Below are 22,658 nucleotides of genomic sequence, written 5' to 3'. Positions count from 1 at the left end.
CCAATCACACAGCTCCTTACCTTTTCCAAACCTCTGGGGTGGAAACGAAGCAGTAAATAGATTGTCTAAAGACATGAAATCAAGAGATGTTCTTTTGAAAAGAATCTGATACACCCAGTATATAAAGGTCTATGAATGTAACATGACGGTACTGTTTAAATGAAAACTCGATTTAAAATTTTTGGAAACAAATGTGAGTGTTCTTTGCTTGTGCAAAACTTGCAGACTCAATTCTAGGATTTTGTAGGTGGTTGCCATGGCATGACTATATGGTTGCTCATTTGTTCTGAAAGGTTGCAAGTGTGTTGCAAGAGGCTTCTGGGTGGTTGCTTGGGCATTGCTAAGTGGTTTCTTAAGTCAAAAGAGCCCTTCTCCCAAGTCTCTATGATATTTTGGTCCCTACGGCTCAGGCTACTCCTTCAATGTACGTATATGGGATATTTTTCACCAATTTTATTGTCCATCACACAAAATCATAAGTCTGATCATTCAGAAAGGTAATATCACACTTCTCCTTAACAAGTTACATGATTTGAAACATCATTTCATTTGTGTAGCACAATTGGTAAAAGTTATAAGTAGATTTTCAAAATGCTTGTTGATGTTTGAGCAATAGTAAGAGTGATTCTTGCTTTACAAAGCACAAAATAATGAATGAAAATTGAAATAATAATAATACAAATAAAGCAAAGCAAACTCGTGAGGGGTGAAAAAGGAGAAAAAGTGTTCCAGGGGTATATTTTCAGTTTATTTGTTTGTTGTATTTACATTTTTAAAGTACCCCTTTCAAATTATTTCAATAATTAGACGTTGAAAATTTTAAGAAAACAACATGGGCAAATAAACTTAAAAAAAATGTGCCTTTAGCAGAAAGAAGAGTAGTTTGCATCCTTGCAATTAATTAATCATATTAATGCTTTGAACAAACAAGGTCTAAAACTCAAAGCAAAAATTATAAAGACGTCATGCCTCTGAATGCAGAGGCATATGCATTCAACAGAACATGGAGACAAACAAACAGTAGAAGTATGTTTTGGAAACATCCCTAAAATAAATCTAACAGGGGATTGGCCTATTGCAGATTTACCATGTCCCACACCTCCTCTGTATTATCTACCAGTCATACCCTTGAATTCCCACCTGGATTTATCCTTCCTGCCATCCATCTCCTCTCCCACTCTGACTCCTATTCCGGATCAAAGCCAGAGTTCCTGTCATACAGGCACCTCTCACGGCTCCTCTGAGAGCGGCCTTTGAAGAGTCCGGCCCCAGGTGGCCCCTTCTCCCACGCACATACACACACACTCTGAGGGGCCCCCACCCTGTCTCTCTGGGACCTCCACCCCCGCCCTTCCATCGAGAGTGTATGTTCCCCTGATTCCTTCTTGTCTCACAGAGAGCACTGATGAGCTGTGACATCCGCTTATTCCTTCCTCCCACACACACTCACACACACAATCACACACTGTGCTGATGTGTAGAAGCAAGATCACACCAGACAGCAGATGTTAATTATCAGTGAGTATTTAAGAGTGCTTTATTTGCAGTGTACCTGGAAATGGGGGTGCTCACCTGTATGGCTCTGTACCGACCGATGTTAGACGAAGCAAGTGTACAGGAAACTTTAAAAAAAAATAAGTATGGTGTCTACTACATCACCTTTAACCCTCCATAATTATCACATTCCCTCCTATCTTTCACAATCGCATATCCGGCGGATAACATCACATGAGCGGAAGTTCTCTCCGGCAGTTACGACAGATGCCACTGTCACTTGAGAAATAAATTCTGAATATTTAACGAATTAAGTGAGGAGCAAATTGTGGCTGGCCTGTTCATTATGCACGGATACGCAGGCAGCTTGTTTGTCTTTTTAACAATTACCACACAGAAAGGGGAGGGTGACAGGCTCCCAATATCATCACTCCCTCTCCTCCACGGCAGCTGGCAAAGACACACCTGAACGGATCTGGGACAGCGAGGATGGGGGAAACGGGCCAGCTGCAGACTTACCTGAGAAAGACACTGTATGTACATACTGACATGCCAGTCTACCAAAGCTCCATCCATTCAACTGTAGAACTTCCTGTGTCAGTGATTAGTATGCGTGAGTGCAAATATCTGTTCCATACAAATTCTCTGGTAACGACACTTTTCCTCCAAGGACACCTGCAACCCCCACCCATGTAATCTCTGTGCGCCGACCGCAATGTACCTAATTTTCCATTCTGTTCCAACACTGTTTGGAGGAGGCTCCCCCTGAGCAGTTCTCTTATAGATCTCCAAACAGCTTGTAATTACCTTTAATAAACAGCATAAGAAGCAAATCAAGCGCAAACGTAGCAAAATGAGCTCTCAGGGGCATCAGACATCACTCAGCCTTGCAAACAATTATTTCAGCAAAACATTGCTACCTCTCTCCCTTTTCAACATGACATTCTCTGTGGGGGCTATTTGAAAGAGGGGAAGGAGAGAGGGATATATAGAAAGAAAGAGAAAGAGTTCAGGAATTATATCTGATTGGTCAGAGAGCTTGTTAGGGGTCATGCGCTACTTAGTGTTGATAACAGTGCACATTAAAGGGCATTATTCATTCACACTTTTATCTATATACTTGTAAAGTTTATGTATTAAGTAGTTCATTAAGTATTTTGCAATAATGACCACCTGAATGTACAACCTGGTCTCATAGATACATGTTACTAAATCTACATTTTTGCCAAATTATTTTAATGTGGCTTGTTGTGCGTATTGCAACAGATTCCTGGTGAAATACACTAGAGGCACTACTACAACAATGTATTCTCTTCCCTTTCACATCAGGGCAGATTTTTGTCCTGTTTCTCACACAATGCAATCTTATGACAACAAAACACATTTACTACAGTGCAAGACTTGTAAGGCATTTAACGTTTGCATTACATAAACTACATTTAGAAGCTTGCTCAAGAGCTATACAAATTTCGGGTTAGCTCAGCTGATTTACGCTTGCAATGCAAATGACCCTGGCATGACACCTAAAGTGCACGGAAGTTGACAAATCAGCTGAAAGTGTTATAGACGCATAGCAAAATGATGTGGTTTCTGCAGCAATTTTTCTCTCACAACTGCTTTTTCCGACACTATTGGTTAGGTTTAGGTTTAAGGTAGGGAGATCTAACCATTTCAACCTCTGAACTGGCACCCTAAAGTATATTACATTTTCATCCTCTCAATCCCTTTTTTTCTCCCTCTCTCCATCCACCTCTAGCAGCAGAACACCCTCTATCAACCCCCAAACATTTCCTGGCCCCTCTGTATGATGTGCATGAGGGACTGTCATCTGTTCCCATACTCACCACATGGACAGCAGTAGAGAGCGCCACACAATTAACAAGCCATAAAAACCAATCCAACCCTTTAAAACATCAGAACACTGAAGAATATCTGCTCTCACCAAACCAATCAAACTAACATCGGCTCTGCGTACGCAATAGAGACATCAGGGGCTGGATAAAAGGGAGTGACATGCAATGTGAAGGAATGATGAGTTATTTTGCTCTCATGACTACAGAATGGAGGGGGCTTGAAAATAGATATACAAACACATAGAGATACACACAGTGTGGCCCTAGGCTAGACACTGGCTTGCATACGCTCAAGCATGCACTCAGTGAAGTGAAACCTCATCCACATTATCTACATCCATTGACTCCTAAAGCTTGTTGTGTGCTGCCTCATTAAGTCTGCGCTGACACAGAGGGACCACGCCAGGTCTTCTTTAGTAGCCAGCATCTGTGTAAGTGTGTCTCTCTACAGCAACAGAGAAATACGGATCCACTGCTCTGTGACATCACTTCCTGTAGCATAGGCTAAGCTAAAAAGTGGTTATCTGTATATGGATACTAGAGGTTTCCCATATTTTTCGGCCCTGTTTACACTTGTACACTTAGCAGAGCAGTTGATTGAGCCTACAAATCCCTGAAATTTCCAGCTTTTTTCTTTTTTGTGAGTGGGAACACTGCTACAATGTCAATACCTCACGGTCACAATTCAATGAGACGTACAAGAAAACAAACAAATCATCTAATCTTTCACCTGCCACTATAAAATAATCAACATTACATCAATATAACACGAAAATTAGGAGTTGTGATGCGAGACTACAAAATATTCACATATTGAAAAGTGCACCCAGTGTTAAAACATGAACACTATTATGACATCACAGAGAACACCCTGGGGTAAGACGGGAATCATCTATCTGGTGTTGCCTTGACAACACATGTGCGACTCATGCTCCAGGCATCAGAATCATTGGGATGAATAACTAAGAATCAACGGTGACATTAACAGTATTCTCTAGAGAACAGCCTCATTCAGGTGTATGTATGTTCATGCCCCTGGCCCAACCCCATGCATAAATAACCACTATGACAATGTGTGTGCATGTGTGTTTAAGCGTAAACTGGCACAGGGAATGTGGTATGGAAATCAAATGACTTAGGCTGACATAGCTCTAGGGTTGTTCCTTTAACCCCTGTCATATGCCTTACACTTTAAAGGGCCATATTGTTAAAAAAAAAATGTCAAACTTGTTCCAACATCGTTTTCTTGATTTCAGAAACCTGAATTTATTACTACATGACAGCCCACGTTTAGTACGTCAACAACGCCTATTCTAACGTGGCGTTTCCCAGTCACTGTGAAGTATGAGTAAATAGTATAGAGAGACTACTATTATTCCTGATCCATACTTGTATGAACTATAACATGAGAAAGGAAGATATTATAACTCCAGTTGGTATACAAATAACATTTATAGTAAGAAGAAGGAAAGTCCGTCAAACATTGTGTTATTGCTGCCAATAATATTCTAAGCATTACAGAGAGGGTGGAAAATGGTCATGAAAAACTAAATAATGGAGACCTCATTACAGAGAAAAAAATTCTAATAAAAAAATTATAAATGCATGATATGATAAGTGACCAATCATGCACTGTACTCCACTACAGCTCTGCCCATTTTACTCAAGCAGTGAGAGATGTAGGTGTGCTTGAGGGGGGATCATTCATTCAGGTCATCTAGCTAAGAATGGAGAGAGATAAGGGGGAACAAACCTTGCAGCTGTGCGGGCTCTCCTATGGGCCGTCCGACAGGCAGGGAAGGGTGGAAAGAGAAGGCAGGGTGACAGTTAGTCAGCAGCTCTGTGATCACATGAGTGTTAGATGGTGGAGGAGGGGGTCATACATGGGGGTCATGGATCATTCATGGTGACTGTATGGATGGAGATTGGGCTACCATTGCTGCGCATGTAACAAAACCGCGTTCTGTCAAAAAATATGTATATTACTCTAGAACTAGACCAACTGTAAAGTTTACCTTTCTCGGCATTCAAATATGGTCCGTGAAGACAGATTTCACGTCATTGTCAACATATTTGAATGCAGACAAATGCGAATGAGATCTGAGAGCTACGGGGGAGCAGAAGATTCGATTAGTGAACAACAAAGCTATTGTATGCCTTCAGTAAACTTGGGATTTATTTATGGATCTGTATGGACAACATTCATGGTGCTTTTTTGTCATTTTTGTAGCTTGACAACAACTTTAAACTTCACATATAGTGTACCACAAAAGAAAGAACGCTTGGAACGACACAATGGTGAATAAATGTCAGAATTATTTTTAGGAGAACGGTTCTTTTCACAGTCATTACCCAATGTGCTTTCACAACTTAATGTCTGTCATGTACAGGCTAACAAACCTAACAACTTCTTGAAAGACCATGAAAGAGTCAAACAGAGAGAGCGAGAGAGAGAGAGAGAGAGAGAGCAAGAGAGAGGGAGAGAGAGAGGAACGATAGAGCAGAGAGAGAATCAGGGCTGGACGGAGGGGGGTGAAGAGGCTGACTACAGCTCAATCCACTAATAAAGGCAGATGAAAGGGAGGTTAAACACAATATGGTAATTGAAATGTGTTGGCTGATTAAGGGCGATTGAGAGGAGAGTGGACGTGCTGTGAGTTCTGTACGCTGGTGATTAGTGCAGCATTAGTGTCTGCATGCTTTTCCTTGCGACGTACCCAAATGGATGGATGGAGAAAGAGAGTGGGGGGGGCTGGAGAGGATGGAGAGGTGAAATGAGTAAAGCCTCCTTCTGTTCGCCTCTCCTACGGCTCCTACACTCTAAAGCTACAATGAAAAAACAACAACACAAAACAACTAAAAGGAGAAAACTTCTCGAGCCCTGAGGACTGAATGCAAGCCCAAAAAAACAAACCAGACAGTGTGCATCTAGCCTGCCTAGCAAAACAGAAACATTATAGAACATCACACCTTATCACAAGGAGTGTCAAGAAAGTGTCAGGGAGGAAGACTAGGCTGAGCTGCTCGCTGTATTGTCTGAGTGGCCTTGTGCTTTGTTTCCTTGCTTGCTATTTGTCTGTATTTCTTTATCACTATTATTTTTCAGTGAACAATATTTCTCTTTGTGTGTGAAGGACACTCAGGAGCACAGAGGGCTTTATTGTTTTCCGCTGTGCAGCTGTAGACCCACGGGGTGCCCCCTGCAGGTGTGAGAGTGAGTTACAAAGAGAGTGAGAAAGAGAGTGTGTAGGTACATATACTTGTGCGCAATGTCGATTGTTCACTCTCAAGAATATATGGTTGCATCAGTTCTCCCCTCACCAACAGGGCGCGCAGCTGTGCAAAGGTGATCATCAAGGGGTGCTGTGCTAAATGAAGACTAAAATTAAAATCAGTGCACTGGAATGCCTGCGACTGCACAGGCACGTCCCCCGTGAGGGTGGCCCGACAGTGGGACATGGCATTTTTTGCCCTTACCATAACAGCCTGGCTCACAGGGGTTCTGTTACTGTATATTAATATGAATATTAAGTCACTGAGTTGGATCAAGCTCCCCCTCTTACTTTCATCTGCACCGCTCTCATTTTAGGAACAATAGTGTCTTTTTGTGGATGTACCAACAGGCTCATTTTTATTTTTTTTTATCTTTTGGTTTATAAGACTCTGGATATACAGTGGGGAGAACAAGTATTTGATACACTGCTGATTTTGCAGGTTTTCCTACTTTCAAAGCATGTAGAGGTCTGTAATTTGTATCATAGGTGCACTTCAACTGTGAGAGACGGAATCTAAAACAAAAATCCAGAAAATCACATTGTATGATTTTAAAATAATTAATTTGCATTTTATTGCATGACCAACCAGTAAGAATTCTGGCTCTCACAGACCTGTTAGTTTTTCTTTAAGAAGCCCTCCTGTTCTCCACTCATTACCTGTATTAACTGCACCTGTTTGAACTCGTTACCTGTATAAAAGACACCTGTCCACACACTCAATCAAACAGACTCCAACCTCTCCACAATGGCCAAGACCAGAGAGCTGTGTAAGGACATCAGGGATAAAACTGTAGACCTGCACAAGGCTGGGATGGGCTACAAAACCATAGGCAAGCAGCTTGGTGAGAAGGCAACAACTGTTGGCGCAATTATTAGAAAATGGAAGAAGTTCAAGATGATGGTCAATCTCCCTCGGTCTGGGGCTCCATGCAAGATCTCACCTCGTGGGGCATCAATGATCATGAGGAAGGTGAGGGATCAGCCCATAACTACATGGCAGGACCTGGTCAATGACCTGAAGAGAGCTGGGACCACAGTCTCAAAGAAAACCATTAGCAACACACTACGCCGTCATGGATTAAAAACCTGCAGTGCACGCAAGGTCCCCCTGCTCAAGCCAGCGCATGTCCAGGCCCGTCTGAAGTTTGCCAGTGACCATCTGGATTATCCAGAGGAGGAATGAGAGAAGATCATGTGGTCTGATGAGACAAAAATAGAGCTCTTTGGTCTAAACTCCACTCGCTGTGTTTGGAGGAAGAAGAAGGATGAGTACAACCCCAAGAACACCATCCCAACCGTGAAGCATAGAGGTGGAAACATCATTCTTTGGGGATGCTTTTCTGCAAAGGGGACAGGACGACTGCACCGTATCGAGGGGAGGATGGATGGGGACATGTATCGTGAGATCTTGTCCAACAACCTCCTTCCCTCAGTAAGAGCATTGTAGATGGGTCGTGGCTTGGTCTTCCAGCATGACAATGACCCGAAACACACAGCCAGGGCAACTAAGGAGTGGCTCCGTAAGAAGCAGCTCAAGGTCCTGGAGTGGCCTAGCCAGTCTCCAGACCTGAACCCAATATAAAATCTTTGGAGGGAGCTGAAAGTCCGTATTGCCCAACGACAGCCCTGAAACCTGAAGGATCTGGAGAAGGTCTGTATGGAGGAGTGGGCCAAAATCCCTGCTGCAGTGTGTGCAAACCTGGTCAAGAACTACAGGAAACGTATGATCTCTGTAATTGCAAACAAAGGTTTCTGTACCAAATATTAAGTTCTGCTTTTCTGATTTATCAAATAGGTTTTCTTTGAGACTGTGGTCCCAGCTCTCCTCAGGTCATTGACCAGGTCCTGCCATGTAGTTATGGGCTGATCCCTCACCTTCCTCATGATCATTGATGCCCCACGAGGTGAGATCTTGCATGGAGCCCCAGACTGAGGGAGATTGACTGTCATCTTGAACTTCTTCCATTATCTAATAATTGCGCCAACAGTTGTTGCCTTCTCACCAAGCTGCTTGCCTATTGTCCTGTAGCCCATCCCAGCCTTGTGCAGGTCTACAATTTTTATCCCTGATGTCCTTACACAGCTCTCTGGTCTTGGCCATTGTGGAGAGGTTGGAGTCTGTTTGATTGAGTGTGTGGACAGGTGTCTTTTATACAGGTAACGAGTTCAAACAGGTGCAGTTAATACAGGTAATGAGTGGAGAACAGGAGGGCTTCTTAAAGAAAAACTAACAGGTCTGTGAGAGCCAGAATTCTTACTGGTTGGTCATGCAATAAAATGCAAATTAATTATTTTAAAATCATACAATGTGATTTTCTGGATTTTTGTTTTAGATTCCGTCTCTCACAGTTGAAGTGCACCTATGATACAAATTACAGACCTCTACATGCTTTGAAAGTAGGAAAACCTGCAAAATCAGCAGTGTATCAAATACTTGTTAGCCCCACTGTAGAAATAGATACTGTATATAGAAAATTATGGGGGAAAGAGAAAACCGAACAGGATAGGGAAATGTTGGCCGATTCGACCCTGTTTTACCTGCATAATGACAAAGATTGTTCAGGCATGCTCTGACAATTTTTGGAGTGATTTAAGTATATAACAAATATTCTAAAAACTATAACACCACCAACAAAACTCATGTCATTTTTCAGCATTTTTAAGCATCCTCACTTAATTATTTGTTTTTTAATAAAAATAATATTTCTTCATTAGTATTTAGTCTTGTTTAAAAACAATATCTAAAATAGAAACTTCTCTGAAAACATGTCTTCCCATCTTACACAGTTTTACTTCAAGTAGGCTAAATGTATCTTGTTGTAAGGATTAAGATGTTAAGATATTTTACTGGAAAAATAACAAAGTAATCCTCAACTAATTTTTTGCATCACACCAATAGTGCTCAACAAAATAACAAAACCCACCACAGCTTTTCATTGGCTTCCTGAGCCCTTTTCCTCATGTCCTTGCTCTCTGTCAGTCTGTCCAGTCAGTGTCATGTCTGAGGGAGGTCTTGGTGTGGGCCAATTAAATGTTCAAGTGCAGTGGCTCCCTCACAGGGGAAATGAGAGGGTTCAGACTAGCCCTCAAATTATGGAGTGTGTGTTTCTGGACCGGCTAGGAAATTATTACTGTTATTGCCAGGATTCTATTTCTCTGGTATGTCAGAAAACAGGAGGAATCTATGACTGCTGTGGCTGTAGAGAACATAAAGAGCAAGCTTGTACAATTTGGACTATGGAAATAGTGAATTCTACATATAGGTAGTTGACAAATAGCATACAGTGTATATATATATATATATATATATATATATATATATATATATATATATATATATATATATATATATGTATATAGTGTGTGTATTTATACATATACATATACACACACATTCACTTGCCATTATATCAAACCCAATTGAAAGCTATTTGGTTCATTAAATGAAGCTTAACATTGTCTGTGTTTGTTTTTGAGTTTCCACAGTAGGCAATAGACTGGCATGTCTTAAGGTCAATATTAGGTCAATAATGGCAAAAAAAAGAAAAAAAAAGAAAAGGCTTTCTTTAGAAACTCGTCAGTCAATCATTGTTTTGAGTAATGAAGGCTATATAATGCTTGAAATTGCCAAAAAACTGAAAATTTCATTCAAAGGTGTACACAACAGTCTTCAAAGACAAAGAACAACTGGCTTTACCAAGGACAGAAAGAGATATGGAAGGCCAGATGTACAACTAAGCAAGAGGATAAGCACATCAGAGTCCCTAGTTTGAGAAATAGATGCCTCACATGTCCTCAGCTGACAGCTTCATTGAATTCTACCTGCTGAACACCAGTTTCATGTACAACAGTAAAGAGAAGACTCAGGGATGCAGGCCTTATGGGAAGAACTGCAAAGAAAAAGCCACTTTTGAAACAGAAAAACAAAAGTAAATGTTAGAGTGGGCAAAGAATCACAGACATTAGACAACAGATAATTGTAAAAGAGTGTTATGGATCTTAAACCCATTGAGCTTGTGTGGGATCAGCTAGACTGTAAGGTGTGTGAGAAGTGCCCGACAAGACAGCCACATCTATGGCAAGTGCTACAGGAAATGTGGAGTAAAATGTCACCTGAGTATCTGGACAAATTGACAGCTGGAATGCCAAGGATCTGTAAAGCTGTCATTGCTGCATGTGCAGGATTGTTTGATGAGAACATTTTGTTCTAAGTTGTTTAAGAAGTTCTGAACAATTCTTTCAAATTGCAATAATAAATGTTCACATTATTAATGTTCTGACTATACATTGTGATCAGTTGAATGCCACTTTGGTGAATAAAAGTACCAATTTCTTTCCATAAGAGCAAATTCTATACATTATTCCAAACTTTTGTCTGCCAGTGTATAAACTGTATAAATATAAACATAAACACACACATATATATATATATATATATATATATATATATATATATATATATATATATATATATATATATATATATATGTATATGTATACATTATATGCTTCATAAAAGAGGAGAAGCACAAATTTCGGTCAACAAAAAGTGTACTCATTCATTTTAATATAATTGTTGTTATTATTATTATTATTTATTTAGTTATATTTAAAAAATATTTAAAATATATTTAAAATCACTTCAGTAAATTAACTGTGTTAAAATCACTTCAGTAAATTAATTGTGTTAAATAAACCGCAACAGACTTCTTCTGCACCGTCGATTAGCTCAGATTCAATGAGTTTCTACGGGCCGGGCCTCCACTAAATCAGACAGATATATCATACAGATAACATCAACAGAACAAACATAAAAAGAAAATGTTGTATGCTACTGCACAATTTTGTTACCTAAAATATTGGACTGGGACAATAATTATCTGAATTTCAAAGAGATTATTTGCAATTTTGTCAAATATGTCATTGTGCAATTTTAATAAAATGAAACTGTGCTTCCCAAATTTGAATGTCACGCTGCAGGTCACAGCTGTCATTACTTGACATATCAACTAACCAGGTATACAATGACTCCATGTGTTTTTTTATCATATGGAAATCTGTTTTTGAAATATTTTATATGTGTATTTCCATGTATGTGGATGAATATATTGCATAATCTGTATTAGATTGTATAGTAGTATAGTCATTCTAAATAATTCATATAAATAAATTAAGCTCTGACAGGCCAATGGAATGTGAGCACTTTGTAGGTTGACAGAGTAACCAGCCAATAAGATGATATAATGCAAGCAGACTGATCCACATTCAGAAGCTGAATCAACAGACAACTGCTGCAATATGTAACTAATGATAATGTGGTATCAAAACCACACAGTAAATACATTTCTGCATGAGCCTGTGTAGTCTGGAGCCGTCGGTTTGTTTGATGAAATTTGTTTTCCGTACACGCATATCGCCGCCTCCGTGCTAAAGAAAATCGTTACGCAGTCTCTCCGCTCAGAGACAAACGTCTACATTAAATAATCACACGGTTTCAATCAACAGGCAGGGAAAAATAAACCCACATTCCTCCAGGCTCGCCGCCTCCTGGAGAACGGAGCTCTGATCGCGTTCGCCTGCCTCACCAGTCAGATTAATTAAAACACTAGGCTTTTTCCACCCCTCCCATCTCAGTGTAATCAAGCTCTGTTGCAGCAGACCGCAATAGCCCAAAATCTGTATTGATTCCCTCACCTACGCTCAACGCCACTTCCATGCAAACGCAGGCAGTGAAGATTTAAAACGACACCAGCATAATCTAAACCTAAATTAAACATCAAGTCACCAAACCTCAAGGTGCCCTAAACACCTGCAGCATGCCTAAGGAAGCCTTCAGGTTTGTAAAAGGAATGTAAAAGGTGTGCGTGTAGATATTTTTTTAATTGTGGAAGATTTGTCTCTTGCTATTGGTGCATGCTTGTCCCCTGTGCTCCTCTTGCAAATGTGACGGTAGAGATAATGGCACAGGCAGCACAGGCACACAGTGGTAGGGCGCTCAAAGGACGGGCACAAGGTAAAAGATGAGAGGAAGAGAGGGAACAGATGTTGCAAATTTGAGGAGGTAAACTGATTGAGATGAGGTGTCACCTCAGAATACTGGTGACTGTGAGAGCGAGAGGGTGGGAAAAAAGACGGTAAAGGAGAGTGGGAAAGAGCGAGAGGAAGTGAGGGTGAGGGGGTGTGGTGGGGGTGGGGGTGTGCAGGTAAGGTATGATCACACCTCTGCAAAAAGGTAGGATGACAGAAACACCACAACCGTGTGTAGGTTGACAAAATGTGTAAGCTTTCGTCAGATGTGTCAATCATACATGAGAAAGTATATGTCGGTAGGAATCTACAGCGATTTCCACATTTTAGGTGCATATGTATACTTAAGATACTATATATATATATATATATATGACCAAACCACGCTCTCACACACACACAGCTGATTTTGGCAGAGGAACATGTATGAATATTCATAGTGAAAGCACTAGGAGAAGGCATCAAATTCATGTGATTTCGACAGCTGCCGAACAGACAGAAAAAAGCACTAAGCCAAATTGTTCTATTTTACACGGCAGAAGAACAACACGAAATAAATGTTCACTCAATTTGTAAGTTCAAGTCAAACAATCAACAACTATTAAATATATGTCACAGATAAAATTATATTCAGACCATTTGCTGTCAAAAAGCAGCTTCTACATTAGTTGATTAGCTGATATTATTTGATTGCATTAATGTGTAAATAAGTAAAGCAAAGGGACATTGGTACAGAGAGTGCAATTCATAGTTTGTGTGTGTGTGTGTGTGTGTGTGTATGTGTGAGCGTATATTTATCACTTTGTGGGGACCAAATGTCCCCATAAGGATAGTAAAACCCGAAATTTTTGACCTTGTGGGGACATTTTGTCGGTCCCCATGAGGAAAACAGCTTATAAATCATAATAAATTATGTTTTTTGAAAATGTAAAAATGCAGAAAGTTTTCTGTGAGGGTTAGGATTAGGGGTAGGGTTAGGTTTAGGGGTTAGAATATAAAGTTTGTACAATATAAAAACCATTATGTCTATGGAAAGTCCCCATAAAACATGGAAACACAACATGTGTGTGTGTGTGTGTGTGTGTGTGTGTGTGTGTGTGTGTGTGTGTGTGTGTGTGTGTGTGTGTGTGTGTGTGTGTGTGTGTGTGTGTGTGTGGTTAAAAAAGTCATGTGTATGCTTGCAAATTTCGAAGTTAAAAAGCAGGGGCTAAAATATCAAAAGTCTTATAATAGCCTCACTAGTAATATATCAAAGCTGACAGATAGTGTAGCTTTTTAATGATTGCTTCATAATCGCTAAAAGAAAGGGAGAGATGCAAAGAGCGAGAGAGCTCTAAAACAAGAACTCCTTTGTGATCTCGCTTCAATTTTCTTGCAGCTGACACGGAGTCTGATAAAGGTTAATACACGACTCCCTTTTCATTATTCAAAGACGTCATCAATCTTTGAAGAGGGGTGGAAAAAATAATAAAATAACAACGGCACTTAAAATTATCTGCCTCAATTCCATAATTAATCTCCTCCAGCTTTTCTGACAATTATGATGTTAATTAACCCAAAATTCCCCCAATGGTGAAGGGGGAGAGACATACGATCCGCCTTTCCGTCTCATAAGCAGCCTCTATCTCTACCATCAGTATCTTCAGAGAGGAAAAGAGAGAAAGGATGGAGGGATGAAAGGAGAGAGCTCTCAGCGTGGTCCAAATTGGATTGCTATGGCCTGAGATTGGGGAGGTTGGATGCAGTTAGGCTGAGAATGAATGGCGAAGGGTCAGGTGAGATGGGAAAGAGGGATGGGAGAGAGGTGGATGGATAAAAATGGGGGGTGGGGGGCTAAGCATTTCCATGTAGAGGAAGAAAATGACCATGGGACCTGAGGGCATTTAAAGTGAAAGTTTACCCCCAAAAAATGTAACTTCAATCATCATTTACTTATCCTCATATTGTTTCAAACCTGTCTGACATTTTGTCTTCTGTGGAAGATGTTAGGCAGAATGTTCAGTCTCAGTCACCATTGACTTTCACTGCATTTAAAAACGATGTAGCAGAAAGTTTTGACTGACGCTTACATTGTTCCTAACATCTCCTTCTGTGTTACATGAGGGTGAGTAAATGACAACAGAATTTCATTTTTGGACAAACTATACCTTTAAATTCAACAAAAAAAATTCCCACATAAAATAAGGACAGACAATAAGAACAGTGCACAAGTGCTTCGACTGTGAACACACCAGTCTATGTGACTTGGTGCAATGGCCTATCTTAAGAAAGATGGAGAATGCTCAGTAGGACACTACGAATATATCAGGCAGCTCCACTCCAGTATCGACTGTCAGGACTGGAGAAGGCCGGCGAAGTTGCTGAGGCTTTGAGAATTGCACCGTTTGTTCTGTGAAATTACTCACAAGTCCAGCTTGTTAATCTACACTACAGTATGCTGCTGCAGCAATTATTACTTAAAGAATAACTACACCCAGGGAGGAGGCATATAAAACAACTACAGAGGAACTGTTCAGTTAAGCTCATATATTGCTACACTGCAGCCAGGGAGATTAGCCAACAAAATAAAAAATAAACAAGGGATGGAAAATATCATCCACCTGGAACAAGTCATTAAAAAGTCCTACCCAGCACTTTACAGCATGATAACGTTTAAGAAACCTATGCAGAACTATCTTTTAACAGAATAAGGTCTGTCAACTAACGTTATATGGCATGGTAACATTTGAGAAATGTTTCTGAAACATTCCAATAAGTTAAGTCATGTCATTTTGATTTGTATAACCTTTCAAAACACATATTGTTTCAAAGCAGCTTTAAAGGAAATCATGCATTAACAAAACGACTGAAACTGTAATATCTATAAAGTCATAGTGATCATTGTGTTGTTAAATATGATTGTAAATTGTGTATACAAATTAAATTATTAAATAATAATTGTATTAGAACCCCTGTGAGCAAGCTGAAGGCGACTGTGGCAAGGAACACAAAATTCCACAAGATGTTGGTTAATGGAGAAAAATAACCTTGGGAGAACCAGCTGTTGGGGCCAGTTCCCCTCTGGCTAACATCATGAATAAATGCCAATATTAGTTATTTGTGTGCAATGCCTGTCATGGTTTAAATCATTAATTTGTAAATTAAGCAAGCGTCAACGTCTAATGTCTTTGAAGTCCATCCTGGATTAACTGCAGAAATTCACATAGATTCATTGTCCTTTGTTAATTGGCTGATGAATGCTTTTTGTTGGCAATTAAATTTTAGTATATGTATTCCATTTCAAGAGTGTAGTCCATCATTAGACTGAGGTGATGCAGGCAGAGATCAATGAGGTGCATCACAGTTCAACCGGCAGGTCATTTTGGTGAGGTTTGGTGGGGTCAATCCTAAATCCAAGGTTCAGGCAGTGGCATATGAATTATCCAACATAAATCAGTAAAAGACTCCTTTGGCTTCATTTTTCTATCTAACACTAGACTGTTTTCCATTTAATCTTTCATGAATATGGGACAGATGGAAACATAATTATAATCCGAACATCAGTTGAAAGTTGCTGGGCAGTAAATAACACATGTAGTTAATCTTTTGGCAAAATAGGAGCAACAAAGAGCGAAATGCGTGTAATTGTCCACGATAAACTCCAGGAGTGAAATGAAGGGGAATAAAAGAGAACCTAATTGTTTGTTGGCCTTTGCCTAGAGAGCAAGACCTGTAGTCCTGGTCTCGGCTGCATGGTGAAGAGCAATCAGACCTGCAGCCTAGGCCTCAGCTGCGTAATCAAGTGTTAAACAATGGAACAGCTGTTGAGAGCGATGTCTGCACTTCCAGAAATAGAGCTGTGTGCAGGGAGTGAGAGAGTGCTGGGGCAAGACTAAGGCAGCAAATAAGAGTAGCAAAGCAGGAGCAGTGACTGGCAAACAGCCAAACACACACACACACACACACACACACACACGCACTAGCAGAAGAACCAATGGAGTCGACTTACCGATCATATGATTGGCCACATGGATTTGGATCTCTCGTTCCGTCTCAAAGGTCATTTGGCATTTGATGCACTGATATGTCTTCTTCTACAAGACAAGACATAGGATAGGTATTCACAGTGAATAGGATGTTTATAATCCTCCACACACACATACAGACTTTTACCTCTCCTGCTGCAAAGAGAAGCACACAGAGGAGAGAAAGCAGAGGTTCTTCTATCTGTTACACAGAGCTGAGACAAAAGTACAGATGAAGATTGAGCGTCCCTGGAAGTCCACTGTCAATATCTAGCGAAGCGAACAGGCTGTACAATAGACCAGCGCTATGAGGCTGCTGAACCCTCTGGGGCCACTAGTAATATAGCCATGAATTCACACATCTCTCTTTGACTCAGAACACTTTGGGAACACATGGAACTTATGCACCAAAAATACTGCCAGAAAATGGTTGCTGGCAATGTCTCTTCTTTTCAAAAGAATTTGCAAAAAATTATTCCTTTGAACTGCCAAAAGAACAGAGATTATAGGGAAAAATACACACAAAATGAGAAAAAGGTAGAGAAAGAACACAAATCTGAGAACTAGAGGGAAACCTCAAATGACCTACAAATTCTCCAAGCAAAAATAAAACCATTTTGTAAAAGAAAATCTCTGTAAAAAAAAAAAAAATGGCCAAGTGCTTGTTGACAATAGCTAAGAGTTATCTTAGATCTTCTGGCATCATACTGAACTACCATAGGCCAAAAAAGCATACATTTTAATATTCTGTCAAGCAAAAAAAAAAACAACTGAAAGCAATATATGTACAAACAGTAAAGCTCAACTAAGAAGAATTTTAGTTATCATATGAGTGAGGTTTTGACACTTACTTTAGGGACAGGTGAAGCATCTGATACTTTCTTGGCTCCACTCGTCTCAGGGCTCATCTCAGGATGATCCACCTGACTGTGGTTTTCCAGGTCTTCCAGGGTCTCAAATTTGACAGAACACTCTGGGCAACGCAGTCCAGAAGTTCCCTTCTCCCCAAACTCTTGTGGGGTTACCACAACAGTGGGCGACTGGCCATTTGTGCCCCGGCTCATACAACCAGCACACAGACCATAAGGCAGGCCATTGACATCTATCTTGACCAGTTCCTGCTTATTCTTGAAGTCTTTGAGACACAGGGCACATTTATAGAGTTTGTGGACCTGCAGCTGGCCATTGGGAGATGATGAGGCTGATCCTCCTCCACCCCCACTAACTCCAGAAGAAGAGATCTTTTGCATGTGAAACGTTCCATGGATCTTCAGTTCAAGTGTTGAGGTGACAGTTTGCATGCAAACAACACAGCGGAAGCCTGTGAGAGAGTTCCTTAGGTCAGGGTGCATCTGGCAGTGCTCGATAAACTCTTCCTCACTCTGTAGGGGCATCTTGCAGATACGACAGGTGCCCGTGTCCAGGCTCTTGCTGTGCGTGACCTTGTGCTCAGTAAGAGTAAGCAGTGAGGGGAAGCGCTCACCACAGATGGGGCACATGTAGTGCTTCGCTGGACCACGGTGTGTCTGGGCATGTTCTCTCAAGCCGTTCTCTGAAAAGAAAGTCCGTGAACAGATATTGCACTTGTGGTTACCCTTGATGAAGTCTGCCTTCTTTTTTCTGGAGCCTGCATCATCCTCTCCAGGCCTGATATTGTGGTCTCGAAGGCGGTGATTTTGGAGCAGAGACTCCATGGTGTAGGCGGCACCACAGATGTCACAGGCATACATTGGCTCTGAGGCATCCAGCTCCTCTTCGCCACCACTGGCTTCATGGCTGTTGGCTGTTTCCTGACCACTTCCTTTTAAAAGCATGTTCTGGAGATCTGCTTGCTCAGCAGCTCCAGTTGATCCTGTTGCAGAACGCTTAGAGCTTTGAGTTACACCATTGGGTGTTCCATTTTGGCTCCCTACATTTCCATTACCATTTCCTCCATCAAAAATGCAGTGCTTCTCTCTGAGATGTCTTTCCAACAAGACAATGGCATGGAAGGCCTTCCCACAGAGGCGGCAGTTATACTTTTTACTGTGAGTAGTGATATGACACTGGAGTTCTACTTCTGTGCCAAAGGTCTCACCACAGAATATGCACTTGCGAGCTTTTCCAGTTGTCCCGGGGCCAGTAGGATGACCCAAATGACTGTGCTTCACATGTGACTGCAAGTCACTTTCTTTGCGGAAGTCCCAAGCGCATGCTGTACAGCGGTACATCTTCTTCTCGTTGCTGTGCTTGACGGCCAAGTGAACTTGGATGGACACCTTAGAATCGAACACTTCCTGACACAGTGTGCAGTGGTACAGCACAAAGGTATGCATGTCTAACAAGTGCTTTTGAAGATCATCTACAGATGAGAACTGCTTGTCACAGCTCTCACAGACATACTGAGTGGAAGTTGTGGTGTAGTGAATGGTCAAGTGCTGAAGCAATGCCTCTTGAGAATCAAAGTCCTCTTTGTTGCACTGTGGGCAAGACTGTCTCCTCAGCAGCAGTTCCAGGTGTGACTTCAGATGGGCTTGGAAGCCCTCAAAGCTGGTGAATCGAAGATCACACTGATTGCAGGGATAGTCCCCATTTGCAACCACCGGAGTGCTATCACCAGTTACTCTATGGCGTTTAGGGGAGGATATCTCCACATCAGACGAGGCTGGGCTCAAGTCTGCAACTTTGACTTTGCGCTTGTTGTTGGCGAGTGGGATGTTCTTGTGGTTTTCCTTAATGTGTTTTGTGAGTTTGAGGAGGGAACCAAAGATGGGAGAGTTGGTGCAATATGGGCAGGAATAGACCTCCATGAAGGACTGTGAAGACTGCAGAACAGGGGATTCCATCTTGGTCACAGTACCCCCAGTGTTGCAATGGGTCTGCTGAATGTGCTCTGTTAGGGATGACTCTGTAAGGAAGCCCATGGAGCACTGGTTGCAGAAGAATGCATGGTTGCCCTCCAAAGTGGTGGATCCGGCAACCACACTGCCAGACAAGCAGTGAGAAACACGAATGTGCTCTTGCAGGCTGTTGATGTCTGCAAACATGTCAGGACAATAGTTGCAGTGAAAGGCAGAGACATTACTGAACTGCAGAAGGGGAAAGTTGGATGCAGAGCTCCCGCTGGATTGATGTGCTTTGCGCAAATGCTCATTAAGGTTGAAGAGAGTAGGCAGGGTTTCCAGACACAGATGGCAGATGTGGCTCTGCTGAGGTTTGTCTGCATGGATGGTCTTCAGGTGAATCTCCAAAACAGCCAGACTGTTAAAATCTCTTTTGGAGCAATAGGGGCAACTGTATGACACTTTACCTGACCAGCTTCCTTCATCATGGTCAGAAGGTGGGGCAAGCTTACGTCTGCTCTGTCCAGGCTTAAGGGTGGAGTCAGGGGTCGAACCTCTCTCCAGGGACGCACTGGAATCGGGGGTAGCACTGCTCATAGAGGCCACACTACCCAAGACGGGATCAGGACTGGCACTATGGTTGCTGGAGTCTGGCTGTCTATGGCTGTCAAGATGGCAATAGACATCCTCTACAGATGGGAACTGCTCGGCACACATGGGGCACTTGTGTTTCTTGTTGGCATGTGTTCTGTCAATATGGGTGAGTAGAGTGCCTTCATCGCTGAAGATTTCAGGGCAGTGGATGCATTGCAGTTCTGCGCGGTCTGAAAGCTGGGGGTGCTGCGTCAGCACATGTTTCTCAATTTCATCTGTCTGGCTGAAGGTCTCCTCACAGTAATCACACATGTAGAGATCCTGGTCTTGATCAGCTATGTCACTGTTAGCTCCATCACGCTTGCTCTGATCTTTCTTTGCCAGGTGTTCCTTGTTCTTCCGATGGGCTTGCATGTGGCTATGCAGAGAGGAGGTGGAGGAGAAGCCACGCTTGCAAATGCTGCACTTGAATGGCTTGCTGGAGCTGTGTGTCTTGAGGTGGATCTTGAGATGATCACTTCGAGAAAAGGCTGCCTCACACTCCTGGCAACTGTACTTTTTGTCACCAGTGTGCAGTTTGACGTGACGATCACGGCTGCGTTTGTGTTTAAACAGACGACTACAGAAGGTGCACTTGAAGGGCAGTTTGTCGCTGTGGATCTGCTCATGGCGCTTCAGGTAGCTGAGGCGACTGAAGGACTTGTCGCAGAACTGGCAGGGATACGGCAGGCCAGAGCCCCCTTCTTCCTCCCCTGTGCCCATGCCCATATCACAGCAGCCATCCCCTAGCATCTGTGATGGAGATGCCACGTCTTTGCTAGAGGGAGAGGACGCCACCCAGGAGAGCCCTGGGTCATCATCACCATCTGCAATGCAAAACACAGACAGAATTAAAATGTTAAAGAGGCAGAGAATATATCAAAATAGAAGCAAAGAACTAAAGACAACAAACCCCAAAGGAGTGAAGAAATAAGGACAGAGATGTATTTTTAATCCTCTTATCCTCCCTAGAAAACAAGCTCATCCCCATATCCCCCAAATTTGGATCTGCTATATCATATTTTTCATTATGGTCTCCAGATTTAAATGCTTCTCAAAAGTGAGAGCAAATTCAAAAAGGAGGCCCTCTAACTGGACAATGCAAACAAAATCATTGGATATTAATGTTCATTATTTGCTGTTTTTGCAAACACAGACCAGTCTAGATAAATGCACACATACATTATACAAAGATATACAGAGCAGGCTGTTCTTAATTCTGTCCTGCTTTGTGCAATCTGATGGGGCCTGACACAGTCCACACGTCATCTATTTAGCATCTCAACAAGCAACCTCATAAGGAAAGCAAGGGAGAGAGCTCATGACTTATTGAGCAGGGATGCTGCAAGCACAAAGTCCCACTGCGGCTCAGACAAACACAGAATTTTCTATCATGGCAATGTTTGTTTGCTTTATTTTCTCAAAGTTGTATGATCACTCTTAATCTCAACCCCACATTCCCAAAAATCTCTTTATGTACACATAAGCCAAATGTAACTATGGCCTTCTCTGCTCAGTGTTCTAACTTGAAATTGAAAAACCTACTGAAATTATGTTCACATAGTCGAAAGCTATGACGTAACATGGTGGAAAAAGGGAAAAGAAAAAGACAGAAAAGTGCATCACCTCAGTGTGTATTGTATAAACTAATAATTTCAACTCCATATGGCAGTTGTAGGATTTTACTTCCGCCCACTACTCTCCCATTACACAAAGGTGAGCACAGCAGAATTTGTAGAAAATAAATTCAAGTAATGAATCGATCCACTTTAAAATGTAGGTGCTGTGCAGAACAAATAAATCTCCATGGGGGTTTGAGGGTAGAAATTTGTAAAACCATGAATTATGAATTTAGCTCTAAACGAGAAAAGAATTCAGAGCTGGAGTAGAGAAAACAGTTAAAAATAACGATATCAGTGATGGAGTAGAATACAAGAAGGATGTGTGACATTACTGAAGAAATGCTTACACAGGAGGACAAAAAAGTTAGTGGGAAATCAAATAATGGCAACTTACAGCTTAAAGAGATTGTTCATCCAAAAAAGTTTATTCTGTCGTAATTTACTCACTCTCATGATGTTTCAAACGCATGACATTTGTATTCAGTAGAACACAAAATGTCAAAGGCGGACAGTCTCAGTCACCATTCACTTTCATTTAATTAAATTGAATGGTGACTAAGACTAAATTCTGCCTTCTCCTTTCTAAAATCTCCTTTTGTGTTTCACAGAAGAATGAAAGTCATACGGGTTTGGAATAACATGAGGGTGAGACAGAATTATGACACAATTTCCGTTTTAGGATGAACAAAATCTTTCAGCTAATGTTTGTAAAAAGGACAATGGTGTACATGTGTCAGACTTCGGGAAAAAAAAAAGTTTCTTAGGAGTGTCCATGTTGTACCCTCTTTATTACACCCTTCGCCCTCTGTTTTGGTCTCTGTCACTTTCTAAGATTACAGTTAGAGTAAACCAGCCTTCTCCCCACCTCTTGCCCCTCCCTCCTTCAACTACAGTGCCCTCCCCCTGTTCTGTCCTCATGCTTTTATGT

General features: G+C 41.5%; 1 protein-coding gene across 3 annotated transcripts in view; it reads right to left on the bottom strand.

Moving 5' to 3' along the window:
• The window catches only part of LOC127623383 (zinc finger protein 423-like), a 195,218-nt gene that overhangs the window by 86,064 nt on the left and 86,496 nt on the right, over window positions 1-22,658 (bottom strand). For all 3 annotated transcript variants that reach the window (XM_052097824.1, XM_052097827.1, XM_052097826.1), the window contains 2 exons: window positions 17,505-20,935; window positions 16,638-16,722 (listed from right to left, as the gene is read on the bottom strand). In XM_052097824.1, coding sequence (XP_051953784.1) covers window positions 16,638-16,722; window positions 17,505-20,935 — 3,516 coding nt within the window. The remainder of the gene's footprint in view (window positions 1-16,637; window positions 16,723-17,504; window positions 20,936-22,658) is intronic.

This window comes from Xyrauchen texanus, chromosome 29 (assembly GCF_025860055.1).
Source record: "Xyrauchen texanus isolate HMW12.3.18 chromosome 29, RBS_HiC_50CHRs, whole genome shotgun sequence".
Lineage (NCBI taxonomy): Eukaryota > Metazoa > Chordata > Actinopteri > Cypriniformes > Catostomidae > Xyrauchen > Xyrauchen texanus.
Note: the sequence above shows the minus strand (reverse complement) of the source record. Positions and strands in the feature narration are given on the sequence as shown.